The sequence below is a fragment of the Anser brachyrhynchus genome (assembly GCF_964034855.1).
Source record: "Anser brachyrhynchus genome assembly, contig: SCAFFOLD_86, whole genome shotgun sequence".
In the NCBI taxonomy this organism is placed as follows: domain Eukaryota; kingdom Metazoa; phylum Chordata; class Aves; order Anseriformes; family Anatidae; genus Anser; species Anser brachyrhynchus.
The window spans coordinates 363108-385950 of record NW_027664065.1 but is presented as its reverse complement, the minus strand read 5'-3'; the positions used below and the strand labels follow the sequence as shown (position 1 = coordinate 385950).

The following is a 22843-nucleotide window of genomic DNA, read 5'->3' as shown; positions in this document are numbered from 1 at the left end:
ATCCCTGGATAGCGACAGTTCTGGTGCTGAACCCTTTCCATGTCCATTACTGTGGTGGTTTTATTCAGCTACACAGGTGAACTCCATGGCCACCGCTCTTTTACTTCCCCACCTAGAAGGAAAAGGCGGAAAAGTATGATGAAAAGACATCAAGGGTTGAGGTAGAAGTCACCCACCAAAAGGTAGTCACCCACCAAATACCATCATGGGCACCAATTATCATCATGGGCAAGACAGACTTAGCATAGGCAGATTAATAGAATTTATTGCCTATTACCAGTGGACTACAACCATCAGGAACCACAAGCAAACTAAAAACTCCATTCCCCCCATCCAGCCTCTTGTAACTCCTTCTCCTGAGTGGAGCAGGGGAATGGGGATTGCAGTCAGTCCATGACGCTTGTTTCCACTGCTCCTTGACAATCCATCTCTGCCCTCTCTGGGTCCCTCCTGTGGGATGCCCTCCTTCCTGAATGGGTCCTTAATGGGGACATAAAGGGTTCAGATAATGACAGATATGACCAGATCATGTTAAAATAATATTGTTATAATTATAAAAAAGATCCTTTTATAATATATCAGCTTCGTAGTTGCTGACCAAAATGTTATTTTATGTTGGTTTAGTAGTTGTGTTTGGTCTCAGAATTGTGTTGGATAGCACATTACATATTATGTGTGTTCCCTGTTGTGCTGTTTATTCTTTTTGGGGGCTGGTTTATGGTTATTAGTTTACTGCGTAACACTGCTTTATGTTATGCTAAAATTACTGGTCATGAGACTAATCTGGTAGTTGTACTCAGCATCGCTGTCACCCACATACTTCAGGAACCATCTTTCAGAAACTATTCATAATTAGCAGTCTTTAACTTTTCTCCTAGGGGAGCCAATCTATGGGAGGAATGGGGGGGGACACTTCTTCTCCCCACTTCTTCCCTTTCCCTTTGTCCTTCACCTCCCCGTTTCTCCTCCAGGCTCGTTACAATAGCTCTTCAAAACTTTGAATGTCCTTGGGATGTTCGAACCAGCCTGTACCTATTGGTCTATCTCATGAATATGTTTCATTTTTTGTTTATGATTACGGTAAACTATTTCAGAATTCCACAGAAAGATCTGCCCTGAGGCAGGATAGCTATGAGTGGCAGGGAGTGTGGGAGGATATGGGCGGGCACCTACAACAGTAAGCACCTGCAATGCCTTGGAACTTCATCCCTGAACAAGTGCAGAATGCTAAAAAATTGTCAGAATGCTTGAAAAAGGAGTGTCATCACCCTGGCAATTCCAAAGAGACAGAAATCACTGCAATGTGCTGGGGATTGGCTTATGCTTACTGAGTTGCAATCTACACAACTCCAATCCCTGCGACTGGGCCACAGAACCAACCTGTGCCTGTATCAGTCATACATATACAGGAGAAGAAACAAGAGAGATAAAATCAGCTCGTTTAGCAAGGAAAGAAGCTCCTACCCATACAGGGAAGGAGAAAGAAGAAGACGAGGCAGGCTACTCCCAAGTAGGACCATCAGAGGAACACGTGGATGAAGAGTGAGATATCATAAAATCATCAGTAAGCACCTGATCACTGTTCCTTGGGGAGCTGTGAGATGTGCGAAAAGATTTTATCCATCATCTAGACCAGCACATTGTCACCTGTCTGTTCCGATACAGGGATACAAGGGCTAGTAGCCTGGAATTAGAGGGCAGGGATGCCAAGCAGCTGGGATCCCTCCCCAGGGAAGGGGGCATTGACAAAGCAGTTGGAAAGGGGGCACAAACCCTCAGTCTCTTGAGGCAACTCCTGTCAGGCCTAAAGGAAAGGCATCCCTTCAAGGAAGATGTTGTATGTCACCCAGGCAAATGGACCACCAGGGAGAGAGGCAGCCCGTATCTGATGGAATTGGCCATGCTGGAGGTGATTTATGGTGATTTATGCACATTGAACGGTTTTCTACCTTACCCGGTCCCCCATGGGATCCTTCTGTTGCGGGGTTGCTCAGTGTCGAAGTGCCAGTAGCTACCCAAATGGTGCACCAGTGGCAACATGGCACTATCCGAGACTCCCTGATTACCATATATATGCTGCTTCATTACTGGAGACCAAGGACTGTTCAGCAAAATTTGTTCAACCTTTAATAATCCCATAGGGTCAGTGCAAATGTCTAATGGAGAGCTGCAACTAACAGTGGAGTACTGTGTCTAGAATGAAGTCACACCAAATTCAATTGGTCATCTATAGTCTTCTCTCCTTACAGTCGTAGCTCTAAGAGCAGTTAAACGATCCCTTACAGTATCTGAATGCTGCTGTCCGATCCCTTCCTGGGATCGTAAGGAACCAGTACCTCCAGGCCAGAACACTCTCCCTGTACCCGTGGATGCACGCCCTAAGGTCCCATGAACTGTTAAGGGTGTAGTTTGCAAAGTAACCACTGATTTTGTCCCCACCCACCACCTGTTGTACCCCTGCAGAGTCCTGCCTCAAGGCACAAAGGGCAGGGAGACCTTGCTGGTGAGAGCTGAGGCCCTGTGCAGATGTCCGTGACACAACAGCCATTACAGCCAAGGGGCATGTAGAAGAGAACAGAATAGGTTTAGCTCTCCCTGTGACACATGACTCCTTTTGCTCTGCTGACAGCCTCTGCAGGCTGCCCTGCACATAAGGAGTAGGGACAGGTTCAGTTGTCCTACATGTGGCATCTGCTGCCATTTCAGTTACCCAAAGGACATATGCCTCCACCACACTCCCAGGGGATCAACCTCAAATTTCACCAGATGTTTGCATCTGAACAGCTCCTGCCTGTCCTCCATCTCCACTAAGGAGCTGTTGTGGCTCAGTAATTCACATTAAGCTGCCTATGTTGTGGACACCTGAACTGAGGCCGGAGGAATCCCAGCTCCTGTGGGTCTGTGGAAGACATGGGAGGGAGCTGAGACCCCTTCCAACCCCAGGAATAACAAGCAGCATGAGATGCCTCGACTGACTCTGCTGAATTCCTTCGTCAAGTGGGGATGAAGGAGTTCAGTCCCTGACCATGACTTCATGTTCAAACTGATACTGGGACAACAAGATGAGATTGTTACACTTAATTGGTTTTCTGTAAGGAGAAATCAGCATGCTCTCAAGAAGTGTGTGTGCCCAGGGGAGGGAGTGTGTGTGCCCAGAGACTCCTTCAGGCTGTTTCCCAGCAGGTTCCCCTGCAGCCCCAGGGCCATGGGCAGGGAGCCTGGTGGGGGGCAGAGCAAGGGAGGCCTTGGGCTGGGCCTGTGCTGCTGAGCTGGGCCGGGCTCCTGGGCCCAAGGGGAGCTCCTGGCAAGCGGGCAGCGCTGCAGAGAGCCAGCTCTGCCCAGGAGCAGCTCCTCTGCCCAGCGCAGCAGGGCTGGGGGCACTGCCTGCAGAGACAGAGTGGGTAAAGGCAGGCAGAAGTGGCAGGATGCACAGAGCTCGCTGGGGGAGAACACTTGCCAGCCCTGACCCCGGTAAGTCTCTGGCTGGAGGGCAATGCAGCCGCAGCTCCTGGAGGAAGGAGAAGCCGCGCGTGCAGGCAGGGGTGCCCAGGGCTGTGGTGCAGAGCAGGGTCCCTGCTGTGCCCCAGGGGCTGTGTGCCGGGGCAGGGCCTCTGCCGCCTGCCAGGCTCAGCACTCAGCCTGCCCGGGGAGCTGCCCAGGGCGCTGCGCGGAGAAGCTGCGGGTGGAAGGAGCCCCCCCGGCAGGGCAGGGTCCTGCTGCTGGCGGGAGGCTGCTGCCTGGGGCAGCCTGCTCATGGCTCCACAGCACTCCCGGGTTGTATCCAAGGCAAGAAGCCAATCGGGGGTTAGATGCTTGCATTTCGGCTTTCCTGAGCCTCTGAGTTTTCTCTTCTTTGTCCCTGTGGGAATGGAAATAGAGGCTGTTATTTTTAAGAAGAGGCTGACATTCCTAAGCCTTCCAAGGACCATAGGAAGTCTCTTTCCTGCCCATAGGAAGGTCCACCACCACACGTGCAGTGTCAGCAGGGTCTGTTTGACCTGGTCTCTAGGACGTGCCCCCAGCGAGCTGCCCCTGGGCAGAGCCCTGCGGCCAGGAGGTGTCTGCAGGGCAGAGCTGAGCACCCGGCGGGTGGGATGGGGGCTGTGACCTGCAGGCAGGAGGCGTGGGGACAGAGACCCATCTGCAGGCAGGGAGAGCTGCAGGCAGCAGAACCATGGGCAGGGAGTGAGAGGGAGCTGCTCCCAGAAGCAACATGGGACAGGGGATTTGGGCACCTCCCTGCCATCCCTGCACTGGAGACGCCTTCCCCTGAGCAGCTGCATGGTCTGCTCTCCCATCCAGTAAAGCCCCTACCCCGACAGCCATGGAGTCTTTCAACGTTAGCCCCTTGGCTGCCCACTCTTCAGGACAAGAGGTCACCCCAAATGCCCAGCTCTCACTCTCATTCTTGGCTTCTTCAGCAGAAGCAATGGGGCATTTCTTTGTGTTTCCCCTCCCATCCATCCTGCCCTTACTATTCTCCTCAGACTCTGGGCAGTGGGATTAAAGCCAGATCTCAAACACCAGAGTACTGAGTCCTGCTCTGGAGGTGTATCCCTGGGAGCAAAGAGCCCAAGTTGTTCTAGCCAATATGGCTCTGGGCACTGTGGTGCGTAGGGCTGGGAAATGAGCTGGCTCTATTCAGCTCACTCTGGTTTAAGGACATCCAGCGGTGTCCCTGGGGTTATCCTGCTGGAGGATGTTGAACAGCCTCTCTGTGTTACAGGTGCACAGCATCTGAACCAAACTATGAGTTTCAGAATGGGTCACCAGCTTTCCCAGGTACCCACTGCTGCAAAGCAGGGCTGAGTCCTAGAGAACTCATGGGCAGAGGCTGCTGCTCCAAACAGCACTCAGCCAACACGAAGCAGAGCTCCAGCCAGAGAAGAGAATGAAACTGCTGCTGAGAATGTGTTTGTGTAGGTGAGTGAGAAAGGAAGAGTGTTGCTGAAAGTACAGAGCTCTGCTCAGAGAAGTCTGCCCTAAGTTCTCTGTGTCCTTATGTCTTTGGACAGGCTCCGAGGCCAAGAGGCATCACATGTCCAACAGCAGCTCCATCAGAGAGTTCCTTCTGCTGGCATTCGCAGACACGCGGGAGCTGCAGCTCCTGCACTTCGCGCTCTTCCTGGCCATCTACCTGGCTGCCCTCCTGGGCAACGGCCTCATCCTCACCGCCGTAGCCTGTGACCACCGCCTCCACACCCCCATGTACTTCTTCCTCCTCAACCTTGCCCTGACTGACCTGGGCTGCATCTCCACCACTCTCCCCAAAGCCATGGCCAATTCCCTCTGGGACACCAGGGCCATTTCCTATGCAGGATGTGCTGCACAGGCCTTTCTTTTCCCCTTTCTCATGTCAGCAGAGTATTTTCTTCTCACCATCATGGCCTACGACCGCTACGTAGCCATCTGCAAGCCCCTGCACTATGGGAGCCTCCTGGGCAGCAGAGCTTGTGCCCAGATGGGAGCAGCTGCCTGGGGCAGTGGGGTTCTCTATGCTGTCCTGCACACTGCCAATACATTTTCCCTGCCCCTCTGCCAAGGCAATGCTGTGGAGCAGTTCTTTTGTGAAATCCCCCAGATCCTGCAGATATCCTGTGCACGTTCCTAACTGAAGAGTTTTTGGGTAGTTGTGACTGGTGTCTGTTTACCATCTGGCTGTTTTGTTTTCATTGTTTTTTCCTATGTGCAGATTTTCAGGGCTGTGCTGAGGATGCCTTCTGAGCAGGGACGGCACAAAGCCTTTTCCACATGCCTCCCCCACCTCTTTGTGGTCTCCCTGTTTATCAGCACAGGCTTTTTTGCTTACCTGAAGCCCCCCTCCATCTCCTCCGCATCCCTGAACCTGGTGGTGGCAGTTCTGTACTCGGTGATACCTCCAACATTGAACCCCCTCATCTATAGCATGAGGAACCAGGAGCTCAAGTGGGCTATTAGGAAAGTGATTTCATGGGTGTTTCTGAATAGTGAGAAATTTCCCCTCTTTTTCCAGAAATGACTTAACTTGGTACCTCCCCTCAGGCCTGGTCCTTCTTTCATTATCATTATTGTTATTCTTATCTTTGGTATCATTTGCATTTATTATGCTCTTAGAGTAATATTTCTTTTTCATCCTACTTCTGCTGAGGATCGACACTGCTCTGTTTGATCTCGAGGCTCTGTAAATATGTGTCTAACAGAAGGTCAGAGCTGACTCTTCCATAACATCTGCAAAATAAAACGGGATCTCCACAGTGCACTGTCTGAGGCCTTGGCTCTTTTTTCAAGGTTGTTGCCAAGCTTTCCCGAAGCTTGTGCCACTTTCCATCACCTATCAGACGCTCTCCATCATCTGTCAGTGGTCATGGTCATCCAGAGAGGTCCCAGATGACTGGAGACTTGCTAATGTGAAGCCCATCTACAAGAAGGTTTGTAAGGAGGACCCGGGGAATTACAGGCCTGTCAGCCTCACCTCGGCGCCAGGAAAGGTGATGGAACAGATCATCTTGAATGCAGTCACACAACGTACGTGGGACAACCTGGGGATGAGGCCCAGTCAACATGGGTTCATGAAAGGCAAGTCCTGCCTGAACAACCTCATCTCCTTCTATGTCTGGGTGACTTGCGTGGTGGATGAGGGAAATCACGTTGATGCAGTCCACCTAGACTTCAGCAAGGCCTTTGACACGGTCTCCCATAGTATTCTCCTGGAGAAGTTGGCAGCCCATGGCTTGGACAGGTACACTCTTTGCTGGGTTAAAAACTGGCTGGACTGCCGGGCCCAGAGAGTAGTGGTGAACGGAGTGAAATCCAGCTGGTGACCGGTCACTTGTGGTCCTCCCCAGGGGTTGGTGTTGGGGCCCATGCTCTTTAACAGCTTTATTGTTGATTTGGATGAGGGAATTGAGTGCACCCTCAGTAAGTTTGCAGATGACAATAAGGTGGTGGGAAGTGCCAATTTGCCAGAGGGTAGGAAGGCCCTGTAGAGGGACCTGGACAGGTTGGATCAATGGGCAGAGGCCAATGGGATGAGGTTCACCATGGCTAGAAATTCTCTCAGAATTTCCAACAATCTTGTGCACACAGAAAAAAACACACACGTGCATGCACAAACATACACTCTCATACACGCAAAGATGTGCACACAGGGCATGTACACAGCCGACCACACACAGAGCAACTCCAACAGGGAACAGCACCTTCACAGCCACCACACCACCAGCAGCACACACAGAGCCATGAGCAACACACCAGGCCCCACCCCATTCCCCACCTCAGCCTGATCTGCTCTGAAGGTCACCAGTGCTCCACGCATCCCCAGCAGCAATTACCCATGGGTGCAGACGCACACATGGCTATGTGGTTCCATGATTGTATGATTCACCCCCAACACACCCAGGAGTGGGCACACTCATACAGCAAATAGCCAGCAACAGAGGTGAATAAGAAGGCAGGACAGTGATCAGGCACAGGGCCTGAGCAGACCAGCCCTGACCAGCCCCATATCCACATGCAGCTGGCCCCTTGCACCCCTCTCCCCTCCTCTTCCACAGGATTCTTCCTCCTCGAGACACTTTAATCCCTTCCTTTCTTACATGCAGTGCCCTGCTCAATTACCAGTTCTCACCAATCACATTTTCCACCACTGATCCCTAGTTTGCTATACCTGTACCCGCATTTGGTAATTCAGATACCATTGCCTACATCATCTGGGCCTCTAACAGGCAGGAGAGGTCGACATGTCACAGATTTGCTCTGCGGCAGGAGTGAGGGGTGGCATGAACAGTCCTGAGCAGGGAGTGTTTTATGGTAACTGTGCTCAAGGCAGGACTGAAAATCGTCATTTTATGGCTGTAGGCCTGAGTATTGCCTCCGTTTTTTTTAACCATTTCAAACATTTCATTTCAATCAGCACACTTCAGTCAACTGAAATGATTGAACACTTTTTTTTTTTTCTTGGATGTTTATTACAACAAAAGAAAAAATACCAATCTTCCCCTGTACTTGCATTGCCAGAATTCTGTCTCTTATGCACCGCGCTTCATCTCCCCAGTCTTTCTGGTATTTCCACCTGGCTTTATGAAACAGACCGTGCTGGAAGTAACCTTTCCAGCAGACTGTCTGGACATGTGCAGTTTCCATTCTTCTCCAGATTCCCCTCCCCTCACCCTTTGATCATTCAGATACCTGTCACCTACACAGTTGGTTCTCAGAACTTGAGGGATCTCAAGCTTGCCCATATTTCAGTTTTCTATCTCATCATCCCTAAAGACAACTCTGTAATTGCATTTCTATTCATCATTTCCTACCCATGTCAAAAATTTCTTGTATAGTCATCCCTTGTGGAAGTTGCACCTCATTGGAGGCAACTTGGATTTGGCTCACTGTTGAGGACTGTGAGGTTTGCTTGTTTGTGGTTAAATGTTAATAACAACGACTTCAAAAACTGTGCCTGTGTGCAGCCAGTTGTCTGAGGAAAGGAGATGGGACTTGGTGAAAAGATGCTGTAACATCCAGCTGCAGACTTCAGTGGAGAAGTCTGGTGTAAGGAAAAGTGATGCAAGTCCCAGGTGGCTGATGAGAGAAGTGCTGGGGATGGGGAGCTGAGCAGCAAAGTTGTCCATACAGTCTAGGACTTCAAGGGACTGCTTTTCCACCTATACAGACCTCCTTAGGAGGCACATTGGATTCATGACAACTAGAGAATGATGCTATCAGTTCTTCTGAAAACTCTAAACTAATGGAAACTGATCTTAAATAAGGAAAATGCTTTTAGTGAAGTGGTCATTGAAAACTTCCTCTTTAAACTGCATTCTTGAAACCTCACTAATTAATTGTACAAGTCTGGAAGACTGAATGAAAATGACTGAATTGTAATGAGCCCCATGGTGCATTTGGTGCTGAGACCATAAACTTCAGGTAGTGATAAGAGAATGATGTAACTGCAGGAGAAGTTAAAGTCAGAAGGAAACCTTGAAGTGTCTGGGAGTATTAATGGGCCCCAGTGAGGGTCATTACTGACAAAGCCTCTCCATGGACTTGTTAGAGCAGACAATGGGAGGCCATGATTGCAGGTAGGCAAAGGCACTGGGCAGGAGACTGATGCTGAGTAAAGGCCTTGGTTTGTTTGGTGAAGCAGAAGGGCCAAGCCTTGTCCACAGCCCCTGGGAAGGGAGGTCCTGACCCTCACCCATGGCTCAGGGCTCTTCCTGGGGCAGTGGGATGTGGGGTGTGTGATGCTGTGTGAAGGACAATGCTATGACACCTCGTGGCCTCCCCACTGGGTTGCAAGGAGGCAACAAGGCCCCAGTGTCATGAGCACAGCATGTCTCCTCATGAGCCTCAGTAGCAGAGACAACTGCCATCGGCAGGGGGACAAAGCCCTTGGCTCTGTTGGGGCCTTCCAGCCTTGCCAGTGCTCTCGGTCTTCTCCACCACACGCTGTCCTGCGCTGTCTTATCCCTTCCCACTTTTCCCTGAAAGCTGTAGGCACCCACCTTGCTTCTCCACCTTGCTCTCATCCAGGCATTTCCTTACTTTCACTGATGTCTCCCCACCCTCCATGGCAGTTGCTTGAAACACAATGGCATGGGCTGACCACAGACTCCTTCTGGGTGACCTCTGACACCACAGCACTACTCTTTCAGTGACATTTTCTCCTCCTCATGCCCAGTCTTAAACTTCCAAGCAGCACATTGCAGCAGCTTTTACTCTCTGCTGCTGTTTCCCACCACCAGAGAAAGCTCCATTATCCACAAACCACTTTTTTAGCAGATGTCCCAAGCCATCAGCCTTGTGGAGCCCTATGGCCTGACGAGACAGAAGAAACCTCACCATGGTCTTCCAAGCCGTATTCCTGCTGCTGGCCTTCCAGCTTCTCAGGTAGACGTGACCAAGTTGTGTGCCTGTTGCTGGCCCACCATGTGCTCAGGCAGAAGGGATGTTATAACTCACACCAAGGCCTCTTCCTGCATGGGGTTTATCAGGCTCTCAGACAGAGGGCATCTCACAATCAATGTGCCAAGCAGCTGCCTTCTGCTGCCTTATCAGGGATGCTGGCAGGTGTAAGCTAGAAAGCACAGGTCTCAGCCAGGAGGCAAGGGCTGACACATCAGCTGCTTCAGGAAGCAGTCACCTCATAGGCCATGTCCCCAGCCATGTTACTGCTGCTGGCCTGTCAGCTCCAGAGACTGAGGTGACCAGATGCTTCCTACTGGACTTTAAGTTTCTGAGGCACAACAGACCACATAAGAACACATTCACCCAGCACTCGCCTTGTGGGCCAGGACATGAGGACACAAAAAGTAAGCTTTTTAAATGAAATTTATCCATCAAATTTTCTAACACTTCTTTAAATATGGAAACATTCTTCACAGGATCTACTGTGTTTTTAGTAACACATGATGTATCTGTACCTCTGCCTCTCTCTCTTTTCTTCTTCCTCTCCCTATTATGTCTTCAGAGAGCTCTCCAATGGAAAGAGTCACTGAATCACAAAATAACTCATGTTGGAAGAGACCCCTGAATGGCATCCTCTTCACCTGTCCTGCTCAAGGCAAACTAAACCAGATGAGGTAGCTAAAGGGCTCCTCTGAGCTTGGCACCATCCAGAAAGGATCTGAAAGTGTGCTCCATCCTCTAATTCAGAGAGTTAATAATGACATTCAGCAGTGTTGGCCCAAGTACTGCTCACTGAGGGATGGTGCTAGGAACTGCCTGACAGGAGAACTTTCCATCACAGATGACAACTGCGCCTGATTGTCCAGCCAAATTCCCACCCACAGCCTCATCCATTTGTTAAGTCCACATAGCACCAATCAGGCTGTAAGCAGTCTCCAGGAGACAATGTCAACAGCCTTGCTAAAGTGCAGGTAGACAGCGTCCCTTTCTTTTCCCTCACCTATGGGTTCTTCAATCCCATTTTTGTCCTTCAAGTGCCCGGAGGTAGCTGTGGAAAAACTTGCCCCATCACCTTCCCAGGGATGGAGGTGAGGCTGACCAGCCTTAATTCTTCCCACCCTCTTTTTTCCTCTTCTGGAAGGCAGATCTGATGTCATTCCAAGTCTCCAGAAAGCTCTCTGATCCCCCTGGCACATTTGCTGACACAGTCCAGGAAGGCAGGGGAGGGTGGTGCAGGAGACAGGCAAGAACACACAAGTCCTACCCTTGTACACCCAAAGGCAGGGCATTGCAATGCTTGTGGTGTCCCTCTGGCTCCTGCTGCCTCTCCCAGATTCTGGGAGGCACCTCAGCCCTGCAGTGCATGACCCTGCTCTGCACTTCTCTGAGATACCCCATGGCATGAGGAATGGACACAGGGAGAGGGCATTTGTGCTCACTCATGTTCACCTCACATGCACATGCACACAATGTGCACACTGAAGCCTCATCTGTACAGGGCACACATATGGACTTCTGACTTATCCATTAAGTGTCCCATTAAGTGTGGGGGAGTAAACCACCTCTCTGAGCTGCGCTGGGAGCCAAAAAAGTCACCCAAGAAGTAACCAGGATAATACTCACCCCTTATTCTGTACCGTTTATACCATGACAGGTTCCAGACTTTCCAATACATCTTCATTAATCACCCCCCTGCAATTAGAACACGGATATCATTCCCTTAGTCTATGGGCCAGCTCCCAGAAATGTCCGTATTAATCAAATATTCAGTGAATCCATTTAGTTCATGAATTGGTTTCTATCTGTTGTTGTGGCCTCACAGGACAGGAGAAGGCAGTTTGGCCCACACTGGCCAAAGGGATATCCCATACCACATGATGTAATGCCTAGCAAGAATGCTGGGGGAATTGACCAGGAGTGTCTGGGCATTGGTCAGCAGAGGTCAGCAATAGCATTCTGCATCACTTTTTTGTTTTTTTTTTTCCCCTTTGTTACAAAACACTTGTTTGTTACACCAACAAGTACCTGGACTTTTACCGTTTTCAGTCCTCTGCCCTATTGCGCTGGTGCAGGGGATTTGAGCCAATAGCTGTGTGGTGCTTATCTGCCTGCTGGGTTAAACCACAGCACAGACCAGGCCGCAGAATCTGACCCTGCAATGAACTCCTCCCCTCACCCCTGCTCCAGCCTGGGCTCATCCACTGGCCACACACCCTTAGAGCTGTAACTCTTCCAACACATCCTTATCCACAGTCCCTTCAAAGCTCTACCTACTGTGTGTGGACTTACCAACAGCCATAGACGGTTGCAGGTGTGCCTTCAGAGGTGTGGACTTATCCATGTGCCACACTCTCTTCAGAGGTGTACCTGCTCTAGTGTGGCCTTTTCCATTCCAGAAGGATTATGTCGAGTTCAGGACGGCAATGTAGAGATTCAGTCCAATGATAATTCAAGCAAATGTGGGGCTGGGACATACTGGCTGATAGAGTTCCAATAGGGTGAGGCTTTGGAAAAAGCCTGATGTGTTGCGGGGAAACCACAGGTATTGGTAAATCCTCAGGAAAGCACAGGTTTGTGTTTGAAGCCAAAGCTAGTAAGGATGGAGATAAATTAGGAGAGCTTTGGCAATCATGGGGTCAGAGTGAGGTGGGAATGTGAGTGCGTGGTAAAAGTGTGCAGGGATGCAAGCACAGATACAGGAAAATGTAGGACAGGATGTGGAGGGGCATGGGAGAGGGCCATTGTGGAGCAACCTATTCCAGTGCTCTGTCACCCTTACAGTAAAGAAATGTTTTCTCATATTCAGCTGGAACTTCCTCTGTGTCAGTTTGTGCCTCTTGCCTCTTGTCGTGTTGCTGGGCACCGCTGAAAAGAGTCCGGCCCCATCCTCTGGACACCCTTCCCTCAGATAATTGTACACATTGGTTAAGATTCCCTCTCAGTCTTCTCTTTCCCAGGCTAAAGAGTTCCCTCAGCCTGTCCTAGTACGACAGGTGCTCCAATTCCTCTAATCGTCTTCATAGACCTCCTCTGGACTTCCATGTCCCTCTTGTACTGGGGAGCCCAGAAATGGACACACTATTCCAGGCATGGCCACACGAGGACTGAGTAATAATTGGTGCCCGTAACAATGCACGGAGGATAATCTCATGTTCTTATCTCAACAATCAGGCTCTTTCATCGTATTTTCTCCCCCTTTTCCTTGTATGTGGGGATATGAAAGAGCGGTTGTGGTGGAGTTCAGATGCATAGCAGGATAAAACCACCCCCGCAGGGACATGGAAAGGGTTCAGCACCAGGACTGTGGCCATCCAGGGATGGCATCTGAGCATCCAGGACATGCTCTGCCAGCCTGGTGGCACAGGAGGGAATGAAAAGAGGTTCCCCTGAAGGAGAGAAGTAGAAGGGGAAGGTTTGTTTCCCAACTCAGGCATTGCTGGCACATTCCTGAGACAGCTGTTGGAGCTGCAGGCCACACCAGTCTCTGGGACACTGGGCATCTTTCCTCCCAGATCCAGATCCCAAAGAGGCACCAGCTCCCAGGGAAACCTGGCCCTGGATTGTCCCCATCACGAGGAGGCTGAGCCATGCCCAGAGGAGCCCTAGGTTTCAGGACAGCCCTAGCATCAAGACCCAGGAGTCCTGACTGCCACATTGTCCCGAGTCCAGAGGGACCCTCAGGCAAGGCTCTTGCAGCAGCCACCAACCATGTCCAGCCTCCCCCCGAAGCCCAGGACCTGCAGCTTTGGACAGCTGACGGCCCCTGGGTCACCCCTTGGGAAGGGGCTCCTGACACCCTCACCTTTGGAGGAGAGCTGCAGAAGCACTGGGAACATGGAAGTCATGTTGGAGGTGATGGTCACCCTCCAGCAGCCCTCCATCTCGCTCTCTGCTGGCCCTCAGCTCAGGGATGCTCGCCCTGGCTCCTCAGCCACAACTCCTCTGTGAGGTGCCCCTGCTCCTCCGCCCGTCAGCGAGGGTCGCCCAGTGCAACCTTGCTGCCTGCTGCCCCCACTCCTGGCCACAGAAGGACAGTGGTGGGGAGCACCCAAGCAGTGCCCAGCGGGGACCAGGCCTTGCAGGGAAGTGCCGGCACTGCCGCTGCTCCAGTGACGATATCCTGGTGATGCAGTGCATCCACTGTGACATCAGCATGTGTCATTTGGAGGCCTGGGAGGTCAGCAGCATGGAGATGGCACAGCTCAGGAGAGAGACAAGAGATTTCCTTTCTTGTCCTGAGAAACAGTCACCTCCCTTCTGCCCAGTTCTTTTCCACAGGATCCTGAGAAATCCATCAGGAACATCTCCAAATGGTGACAAAGGCCATTGAACATAGGAAGTGGAGTGCTGGAAGAATCACCACTGTGTTCCTCCACCAATATGCCTCTTGTTTGGAGCCCTTCCAGGAAGGTGGGGTTTTCACCTTCTCCTTGGCCTGGGCTTTTTTCAAAAGATGGGAGCGAAGGCACCTGGGATGCAGCAGCCCCTCACTGTGCCTGAACTCCTCTTCTGCATGAATCTGGGCTCTCTCTTACAACCGACCAAGTCTCTCATTTCAGGAGACCTGTGACATGCTGAAGGCAGGACTACCGTCCCTGACTGTACTGCACAGAGATCCACGTGGTCCTGTGTCAGCTGGACTATGCTGCAAGCGAACCCTGCTGGATCATGTGGAGCTGATCATGGTGTCCCGGCCATTAGCTGCCATGTCTGCAACCAGAGCCCCAGAAGAGGAGAGGCGCATCTCTGCGGACATGCTCCCCTTTCCTCTTGCATGACAGAGGGGATGCCAGTGACTGCCCAGCAGTGCCCATCCCTGGGGGCTGTGCACAGCTGGGTGAGGCTCTCGGGGGGGGTTTCTCTGCCTCTTTGTCTTCCTCAGAGTGAGCACCGTGATATTTCCCCACATTTCTCCACCCGTTCATGCTGCTCCTGCTATTGTGTTTAGGCTCTCTAGGGATGGGGGTTTCAGGTGCAGCTCCAAAAATGACCCTGAACATCCTGCCACAGATGTGTCAGCACAGCAATGAGGTGTTCCATCGCCCATCTGACTTGTGGGGCCACAGGCAATGCAGTGCAAGGGGGTGGGTAACACGCCAACTGTCCCTGCACAAGACCTAGAGTGCCTTTCTCCTGGGATCATAATGAACCAGCACCTCCTGGTCACAACCAAGAATTCTTCAGTGTAGGCCCTACTGTCCCACGGACTATAAGAATGTAGTTTGCAAAGTACCAGTGATTTTCTCCCCACCCAGCACCTCTTGTACCCAGGCAGAGTCCTGTGTCAGGGCATAAAAGGCAGGCAGACCTTGCTGGTGTTAGATGAAGCCATGTGGACATGTCCATGACATAACAAACTAATTCTCAGAGAAGATGTGATTGTTACACTTAATTGGTTTTCTGCAAGGAGAAATGAGCATGCTGTCGAGAAGTGTGTGTGCCCAGGGGAGGGAGGGAACGCTAGGGATTCCTTCAGGCTGTTTCCCAGCAGGTTCCCCTGCAGCCCCAGGGCCATGTGCAGGGAGCCTGGTGGGGGGCAGAGCAAGGGAGGCCTTGGGCTGGGCCTGTGCTGCTGAGCTGGGCCGGGCTCCTGGGCCCAAGGGGAGCTCCTGGCAAGCGGGCAGCGCTGCAGAGAGCCAGCTCTGCCCAGGAGCAGCTCCTCTGCCCAGCGCAGCAGGGCTGGGGGCACTGCCTGCAGCTGGCACAGGGAGGGGAAAGAAGGGAGAGATACTTAAGGCTGTGTGGAGTGTTAGAAAACTGAGAGTACACTGGAGAAGCAATGCTTGCAACCCTTAACATGGTAAGTCTAAGTGAACTGCAATGCACTCGAGTATCCTGGAGGTGTCCTACACCTGGATTGTCCCAGAGCAGATCAGGCTGAAGACACTGTGTGTTTTTTTCTTGTAGAGAAGCACAAGCTCCAGAGCAGGGGTTTCTAAGCTGCAGGGTCAGTGTCCAGGCCCCGAGGGCTCCCTTGTCATGTTCCGGCTGCAGGCTGTGAAGCCGGGGGTGCAGGCAGGGGTGCCCAGGGCTGTGGTGCAGAGCAGGGTCCCTGCTGTGCCCCAGGGGCTGTGTGCCGGGGCAGGGCCTCTGCCGCCTGCCAGGCTCAGCACTCAGCCTGCCCGGGGAGCTGCCCAGGGCGCTGCGGGGAGAAGCTGCGGGTGGAAGGAGCCCCCCCGGCAGGGCAGGGTCCTGCTGCTGGTGGGAGGCTGCTGCCTGGGGCAGCCTGCTCTCAGCTCCACAGCACAACCAGGATGTATCCAAGGGGACTTTGCAACAGCTGGGGTAAGGTAAGGGATTTCAGCTTCAGTCACAGTTTTCCTGAGCCTCCTGAGCTTTCAATCTTGTCTACTTGCTGCAGTGGTAATAGAAACATATGCTTTTAATTCCAAGAAGAGGCTGAGGCTCCATGATGGCTGAGAGGTTACAAGGATCTTTCCCTTCCCCTCAGCCCATAGAAAGCTCCACCACCACATGTGGAGCTTACATGCAGTGTCCCCTGTGTGACCTGGTCTCTAGGACATGCCTCCAGCGAGCTGCCCCTGGGCAGAGCCCTGCTGCCAGGAGGTGTCTGCAGGGCAGAGCTGAGCACCCAGCGGGTGGGATGGGGGCTGTGACCTGCAGGCAGGAGGCGTGGGGACAGAGACCCAGCTGCAGGCAGCAGAGCCTGCAAAGTATTCTGGCACCTCCTTGTCCACCGTCAAGCCCACAGGATTCAGGACATGACTCATAACCTCTCATCAGGAGGACCTGCAGTAGAGCGCACTCTCCCGAGTTCCGGTTGGTCCCTCCCTGGCCTTGCCTCACCTGGCAGAAGCCCTGTGATATTTCCCTCTGTTCCTGTACCTACTGTTGCTGTTCTTGTTTTGGGGCTCCCTGCAGATCTGGCTTTCAGCTGCAGCTCAGGCTCTGACCCTCTGGGTCCCACCACGCAAACCCGTCCTTAGGGGAAAGGTGCCCAAACCCCCTTCTAAACTCTGAGGCTTGGGACAATGCAGTCTAAGGGGAAGGAAAACACTGAATCATTTTCCCGGATATTCCTGAGACCACAGTCATTGAGCAGCTCGATGTGGCAACTGGACTGAGCCCTAGAGGAGTCTGGCTGAGACCAGGGTAGATGGGCAGACTGGCTATCCTCACTACGCTAAGGACATTCACAAAATCTCACCTGGAATGTACGAAAAATGCTAGGGTTTTCTACCATCAAAAAAAAACTCTTCCGAGTGTCACACATGCAGTTGGAACAAATTAAACCACAAATGCCATTTGGCAGTCTATAGTGTTGAGAGTGGTAATGCTGGGAAGTCCACATACGTCAGAGGTAGATTTAATCAGAGATCACTCCTGATTTCTTTATGCTTAGACCTGTAGGACAGGCGTGACTCCTCCAAAGTGCACAGCAGGGTCCCCTGCTCCCAGCAGCACCTTCCTCCAGCACCATCCAAAGCTCAAGCAACAGAGCAGCAGAAAGGTCTTGGAAAGGGGAAAGTCACTGTCGGGGGTTCCAGTGAGAAGTGGAGTAGGTTTTTCTCAGAGACGTCTCTCCTAATTATCACTGTCTTTTCTTTCTTGGGTAGTCCCCTTTGTCCAGGAGGATCAGATGTCCAACAGCAGCTCCATCACCGAGTTCCTCCTGCTGGCATTTGCAGACACGCGGGAGCTGCGGCTCCTGCACTTCGCGCTCTTCCTGGGCATCTACCTGGCTGCCCTCCTGGGCAACGGCCTCATCCTCACTGCCGTAGCCTGCGACCACCGCCTCCACACCCCCATGTACTTCTTCCTCCTCAACCTCGCCCTCCTTGACCTGGGCTGCATCTCCACCACTCTCCCCAAAGCCATGGTCAATTCCCTCTGGGACACCAGGGCCATTTCCTATGCGGGATGTGTTGCACAGGTCTTTTTCTTTCCCTCTCTGATGTCAGCAGATTTGTTTCTTCTCACCATCATGGCCTACGACCGCTATGTTGCCATCTGCAAGCCCCTGCACTACGGGAGCCTCCTGGGCAGCAGAGCTTGTGCCCAGATGGCAGCAGCTGCCTGGGGCAGTGGGGTTCTCTATGCTCTGCTGCACACTGCCAATACATTTTCCCTGCCCCTCTGCCAAGGCAATGCTGTGGACCAGTTCTTCTGTGAAATCTCCCAGATCCTCAAGCTCTCCTGCTCAGATTCCTACCTCAGGGAAGTTGGGCTTCTCACATTCAGTGGTTTCCTGGTTTTGGGGTGTTTTGTATTCATCGTGCTGTCCTATGTACAGATCTTCAGGGCTGTGCTGAGGATGCCCTCTGAGCAGGGCCGGCACAAAGCCTTCTCCACGTGCCTCCCTCACCTGGTCGTGGTCTCCCTGCTGGTTAGCACTGGTGTATCTGCCTACCTGAAGCCTCCCACTATCTCCTCTCCATCCCTGGACATGATAATGGCTGTTCTATATGCAGTCATGCCCCCAGCAGTGAACCCCCTCATCTACAGCATCAGAAACCAGGAGCTCAAGAATGCCATTAGGAAAGTGATGTCATGGATGTTTATCAGGATTTGCTCAGGAAATTGATTGGACCTTTCAGCAGCTATAGACTGCTTCTTGTCTTCTTCTACACTTGAATTGTGGTTTATGTCATGACAGGCTAAGCCTGGTTGTACTTCTAGATGAATTTGGTTTTCTTTTTCATTTTCCCCTTGTGATAATGTTTTCCACAAAGAAATGCCATTCTTCATGACCTTGTACTTAAATACCAACATATCTTTTGTGACCCTGAGGCTCTGCATAAACAAGGAGCCAGCCTCTCTGTGTATTTAAACAAAATAAATGAACCTACAGCAAATTCTTTGTCTGGACCCCACTCTCAGCAGAGCAGGACATAATGGGACCAGCAAACCCCTTTCTGGCTGCAGCAGCTCAGGTCAGGCTGCCCTGGCCCTGGGGCAGCAGGAACTGCCTGAGGACCCCAGGGATGTCACAGAAGGGCTGCGGGCCTCTGAGGATGTGCTGCAGAGGAGTGCAGGGGACACAGCATGGTACACTGACCTCTGTACGCTTGTTCCATGGATGTTCCCATCTGTGGAGCTGAGCCCTCTGTGCCCTAGGAGCTGCTGTGCCCTTCAGAGGGGCTGGGGCTGTGGTGGCAGTGCCCAGGGCCCTGAAGCAGCCTGTGGTGGGCACTGCCCTGGGGCTGCTGCCACTGGACTGGGATGAGGGCAGGGAGGTGGGCAGAGGGCAAGGAGTTGGGAGAGCCAGGCTCGGGGCCTGTGTCGAGGGAACGGCTAGCCCTGTTGGCCTCTGTCCTGGCCCAGAGCCCTGCAGACCTGGAGCAGGACTGTCTGCAGAGGCCCCCATGGGATTTGGCTGGGTCAGGGCAGGGGCAAGGGGCTGGAGGAGGCTGCAAAGGCAGGAGGGCCATGGCGGGAAGGGATCTTGAGGGTCTCATTGGGATTGTAACAGGGGGATCTTGACCCAGCCCTGAATGTGCACTGCCATGTGTGGTGCCTTGGCAGCACGGCTGTGGGAGCATGTGTGGGGCAGTGGGACTGGGACGCTGCAGTGACAAGGTGCTGAGAGGGGCCACAAAGGATCTGCCAGGGTGTGGCAGCAAGGACAGGCTCCAAAACAGAAATTTATGGTGGAGGTGGAGGTATGGTTTTAGCAAGGGCAGAGCTCACCTGCAAGTGGTGTTATTGAGAAAAGTCAAGAGCAAAGAGAAGAGCTTTTGCTGGAGCTAAGGCACAGATTTCCCACCCAGCTCGCCCAGGGCTCGTCCTGAGCAAGGCGGCCACGAGCCCTGCCTGCCCTCCTGCCTGCCCCGCGCCGTCAGGTGGCTGTAGCAGAGGGGACCCACAGCCAGCCCCTCGATGGGGCTCTGCCAGCCCCTCGCCCTCCCCTCTGCAGTGACGTCATTTCTGCCCAGGGGCTCTCTGATGCGCGGGATGATGTCACAGTGCCTGCCGGCCAGCCCTTCTGAGGGCCAGTCAGGCTGCTGCAGTGGCAGTGACCTCACTCCAGCCCCCTCCCCACGGCCTGCCTCTCCCCTTCCCCTCTCCCCTCTCCCCTCTCTGGACCCCGGGGTGTCACGCAGTCGGTGTCACGCAGCAGCTTTGCAGTGGTGGCCTCCGTGGTGGTGTTGCCAGGGAGGACATCTGCCCCTGAGCCAAAAGGACCTACTACTGCCAAGATGCATTTGGTGTTTCAAGCTGTCACTGGCAGAGGTCTTGCAAAGTCTTTCTGCAGTTGTGCCCAGGGACCTTCACTCCATGGGTCCTGGGCTGGGGCTTTCACTTCAGACGAACCTGCGTCGGTCGTGGCAGAAGAAAGACACCTCTTACAGCTGTGCTCTGCATCCTCCTTCATGCTAGGGCACCACTCGGTGTCCTTCGCTCTGCTCACAGTGTTTGTCTTAGCTCAGGGATGAACCAGATTAGATCTGCTTGAGTCTTCTGAGGCCCTATCCAAGGCCTCCTGCCTGCTGCACCTACAGCACAAGAACTATTACTTCTCCGTATTATGCAGATTGACCTGATGGGTCTGTTCATATTAATCCCTTTTAAATTCACTAGATGGAAGGGGACATACTCCCAGACTGGGGCAAGCTGCTGGGCTCTGCCATAGCCACTCAAAAGCACCTGCTCTTGAGTCTTTCAGCCTGAGTTTATCGCACATGGAGCAAAACGATTTTCTTGGGGGTCTCAATGGCCATTTCAAGTGTAGTTAACTCCGGGAATCCACTGGAACGTGTGCCAGGATGCATGGTGCCAGCCCACAGGAATCCCTCACACAACCTATGGTCTCGTCCAGGCCATAGTCTCGAGTTCCCAGACTGCAGCGGCTGCCTTCCAATGATTATGACCTATGTTAGACTCCTAGAACCATGGAACCACAGAATCATGTAGATTGGAAAAGACCTCTCAGATCACCAAGTTCAACCGTTAACCTAACACTGCCACGTCTACCACTAAACCATGTCCCTAAGCATCACATCTGTATGTCTTGTGAATACCTCCAGGGATGACCACCTCCACCACATCGCTGGGCAGCCTGTTCCAATGTATCACGACCCTTTCAGGGAAGACATTTTTCCCAATATCCAACCTAAACCTCCCCTGGTGCAACGCGAGGCCATTTCTTCTTGTCCTGTCGCTGAGCCGTGGGGGACACCACTTATGGCTGGCCGCCAATTGGATTTAACTCTGGGAAACAGAGTCAAAACCTTTACTAAACCTTAGGCAGACAACATCCACAGCCTCTCCCTCATCCACTAAGTGCATCACCTTTTCATAGGAGAACAGGTTCGTCAAGCAGGACCTGCCTTCCATAAATCCATGCTGACTGGGCCTCATCACCTGTATGTTGTCCTGTATATGCAGTAGGATGGCACACAAGATAATCTGCACCATAACCTTCTCTGGCACCAAAGTCAGACTGACAGGCTTGTAGTTCACTGGGTCCTCCTTTGGGCCTTTCCTGTAGATGGGCGTCACATTTGCTAACCAACAGTTGACTGGGACCTCCCCTGCTCATCTTCCACACACTCCAGAGACCTCCTAGACTATTTCCTCTCTGCTGTGTTGTCTTTCCAGAAGACATCTTGGAAGCTGAAGACCCCAACCTGACTGTATTTTCAGTAACCAAGTCAGTATCGGCCAGTGTGTGAGTGGCTCTAGGACACTGGATGTACTCCGCGCACTCCAGTCTTTGATTCAATAACCTGCAGTGCTCTACGACAGAAGTCACTGAACACAAGCCAACATGTCAAAGCTCTTTTGTGTTTGTATAAAGCATTCCCATACTCCAAATTCACCTCTAGAAGAGTCCAAAACACTCCAGGCACCCACAATTGACATAAGCAATGGCGGCATTACTGCAGGCTGCTGCAAGGAGTCCCAGAAGTGCCTTTCCGTGATGACCAGCTCTGGAGAAGGCCTTGGGTTGCTTAGCTTGGATGGAATGCCAGTGGATATTGGAAAGCAAGAGAACCAAGGCTTTGCACATCTCTGGGTCCCAGGGGCAGATGCCACTCACAGACATTGCCTGGGTGACATGTGGCAGCGATAGCTTCTGGCGAGAGGCAAAACCGCTCTCTCAACAGAAGGGATGAGGAACAAAGCCTTCATCCCGTTTGGCTGATCTCACTAATACCCAGGCACAAAGCTGCCAGGCTGTCACCATGACTGTGGCAGTGTGCCGCTCTGTCAAGCAACTAGTAGCATTTCAGGGGAATCCAGCCCTAGTGCTTATTCTGCAAATACATGGCCACTTTTCTGACCCTGTCCGGCTTCTCATGCATTTGACACCAGAAAGAAAAGTTGGTGTCTCCTTCCTAGGGAGGAATAACCCCAAGCACCAGTACAGGCTGAGTAGAGGGGGAGGATCACCTCCCTTGGCCTGCTGGCAACACTCTTCCGAATGCACCCCAGCATCCCATAGGCCTTCTTGGCTGGCCACAAGGGCACACTGCTGACTCATGCTCAGCCTGCTGTCCACCAGGACTCCCAGGTCCTTCTTTGCAGAACTGCTTTCCAGCAGGTCATTCCTAGCCTGTACTGGTGCTGGGGGTTATTCTGCCCTAGGAAGGAGACAGGACCCTGCACTTGCCCTTGTTGAACTTCAAGGGTTCCTCTCAGCCTATCCCTCCAGCATATCCAGGCCCCTCTGGGGTATCAGCCACTCCTCCCAGCTCTGTGTCATAAGCAAAGTTTGTGAGGGTGCACTCTGTTACATCATTCACTTCATTGACGAGTAAGTTGAACAACAGAGAGGAACTTTGGCACATCCCGTAGCCCTGCACACCCTGGCAGGGCAATTCCTGCTGTAGAAATCAGTCAGCGCAGTGTTTAGAGAGGGTCAGCCAGTGTTTGCTTTGTCTGCTTCCAAGTGTGTTCCGCAGGAGGGACCCTGCTGCCTTCCAGGAGCTGTGAGAACAGGAGCCCCAGGGACACATGAAGGGAGCCTGGTGGGGGGCAGAGCAAGGGAGGCCTTGGG

General features: G+C 52.5%; 2 protein-coding genes and 1 pseudogene across 3 annotated transcripts in view; 2 read left to right on the top strand and 1 right to left on the bottom strand.

Moving 5' to 3' along the window:
* Nucleotides 1-22843, bottom strand: part of LOC308186415 (olfactory receptor 14C36-like) — a 294878-nt gene that overhangs the window by 243071 nt on the left and 28964 nt on the right. The window lies entirely within an intron of this gene.
* Nucleotides 4839-6156, top strand: LOC308186412 (olfactory receptor 14C36-like; annotated as a pseudogene). The gene has a single exon. The product of its transcript is annotated as an olfactory receptor 14C36-like (transcript).
* Nucleotides 16915-20345, top strand: LOC308186413 (olfactory receptor 14C36-like). Its single transcript, XM_080608553.1, has one exon. The coding sequence runs from the start codon at nucleotides 17480-17482 to the stop codon at nucleotides 18422-18424; it is 945 nt and encodes a 314-aa protein (XP_080464679.1). The 5' UTR covers nucleotides 16915-17479; the 3' UTR covers nucleotides 18425-20345.

What these genes read in the sequence shown, in the direction of transcription:
- LOC308186413 (XM_080608553.1), top strand. Translation starts at nt 17,480, where the DNA reads ATGTCCAACAGCAGCTCCATCACCGAGTTCCTCCTGCTGGCATTTGCA.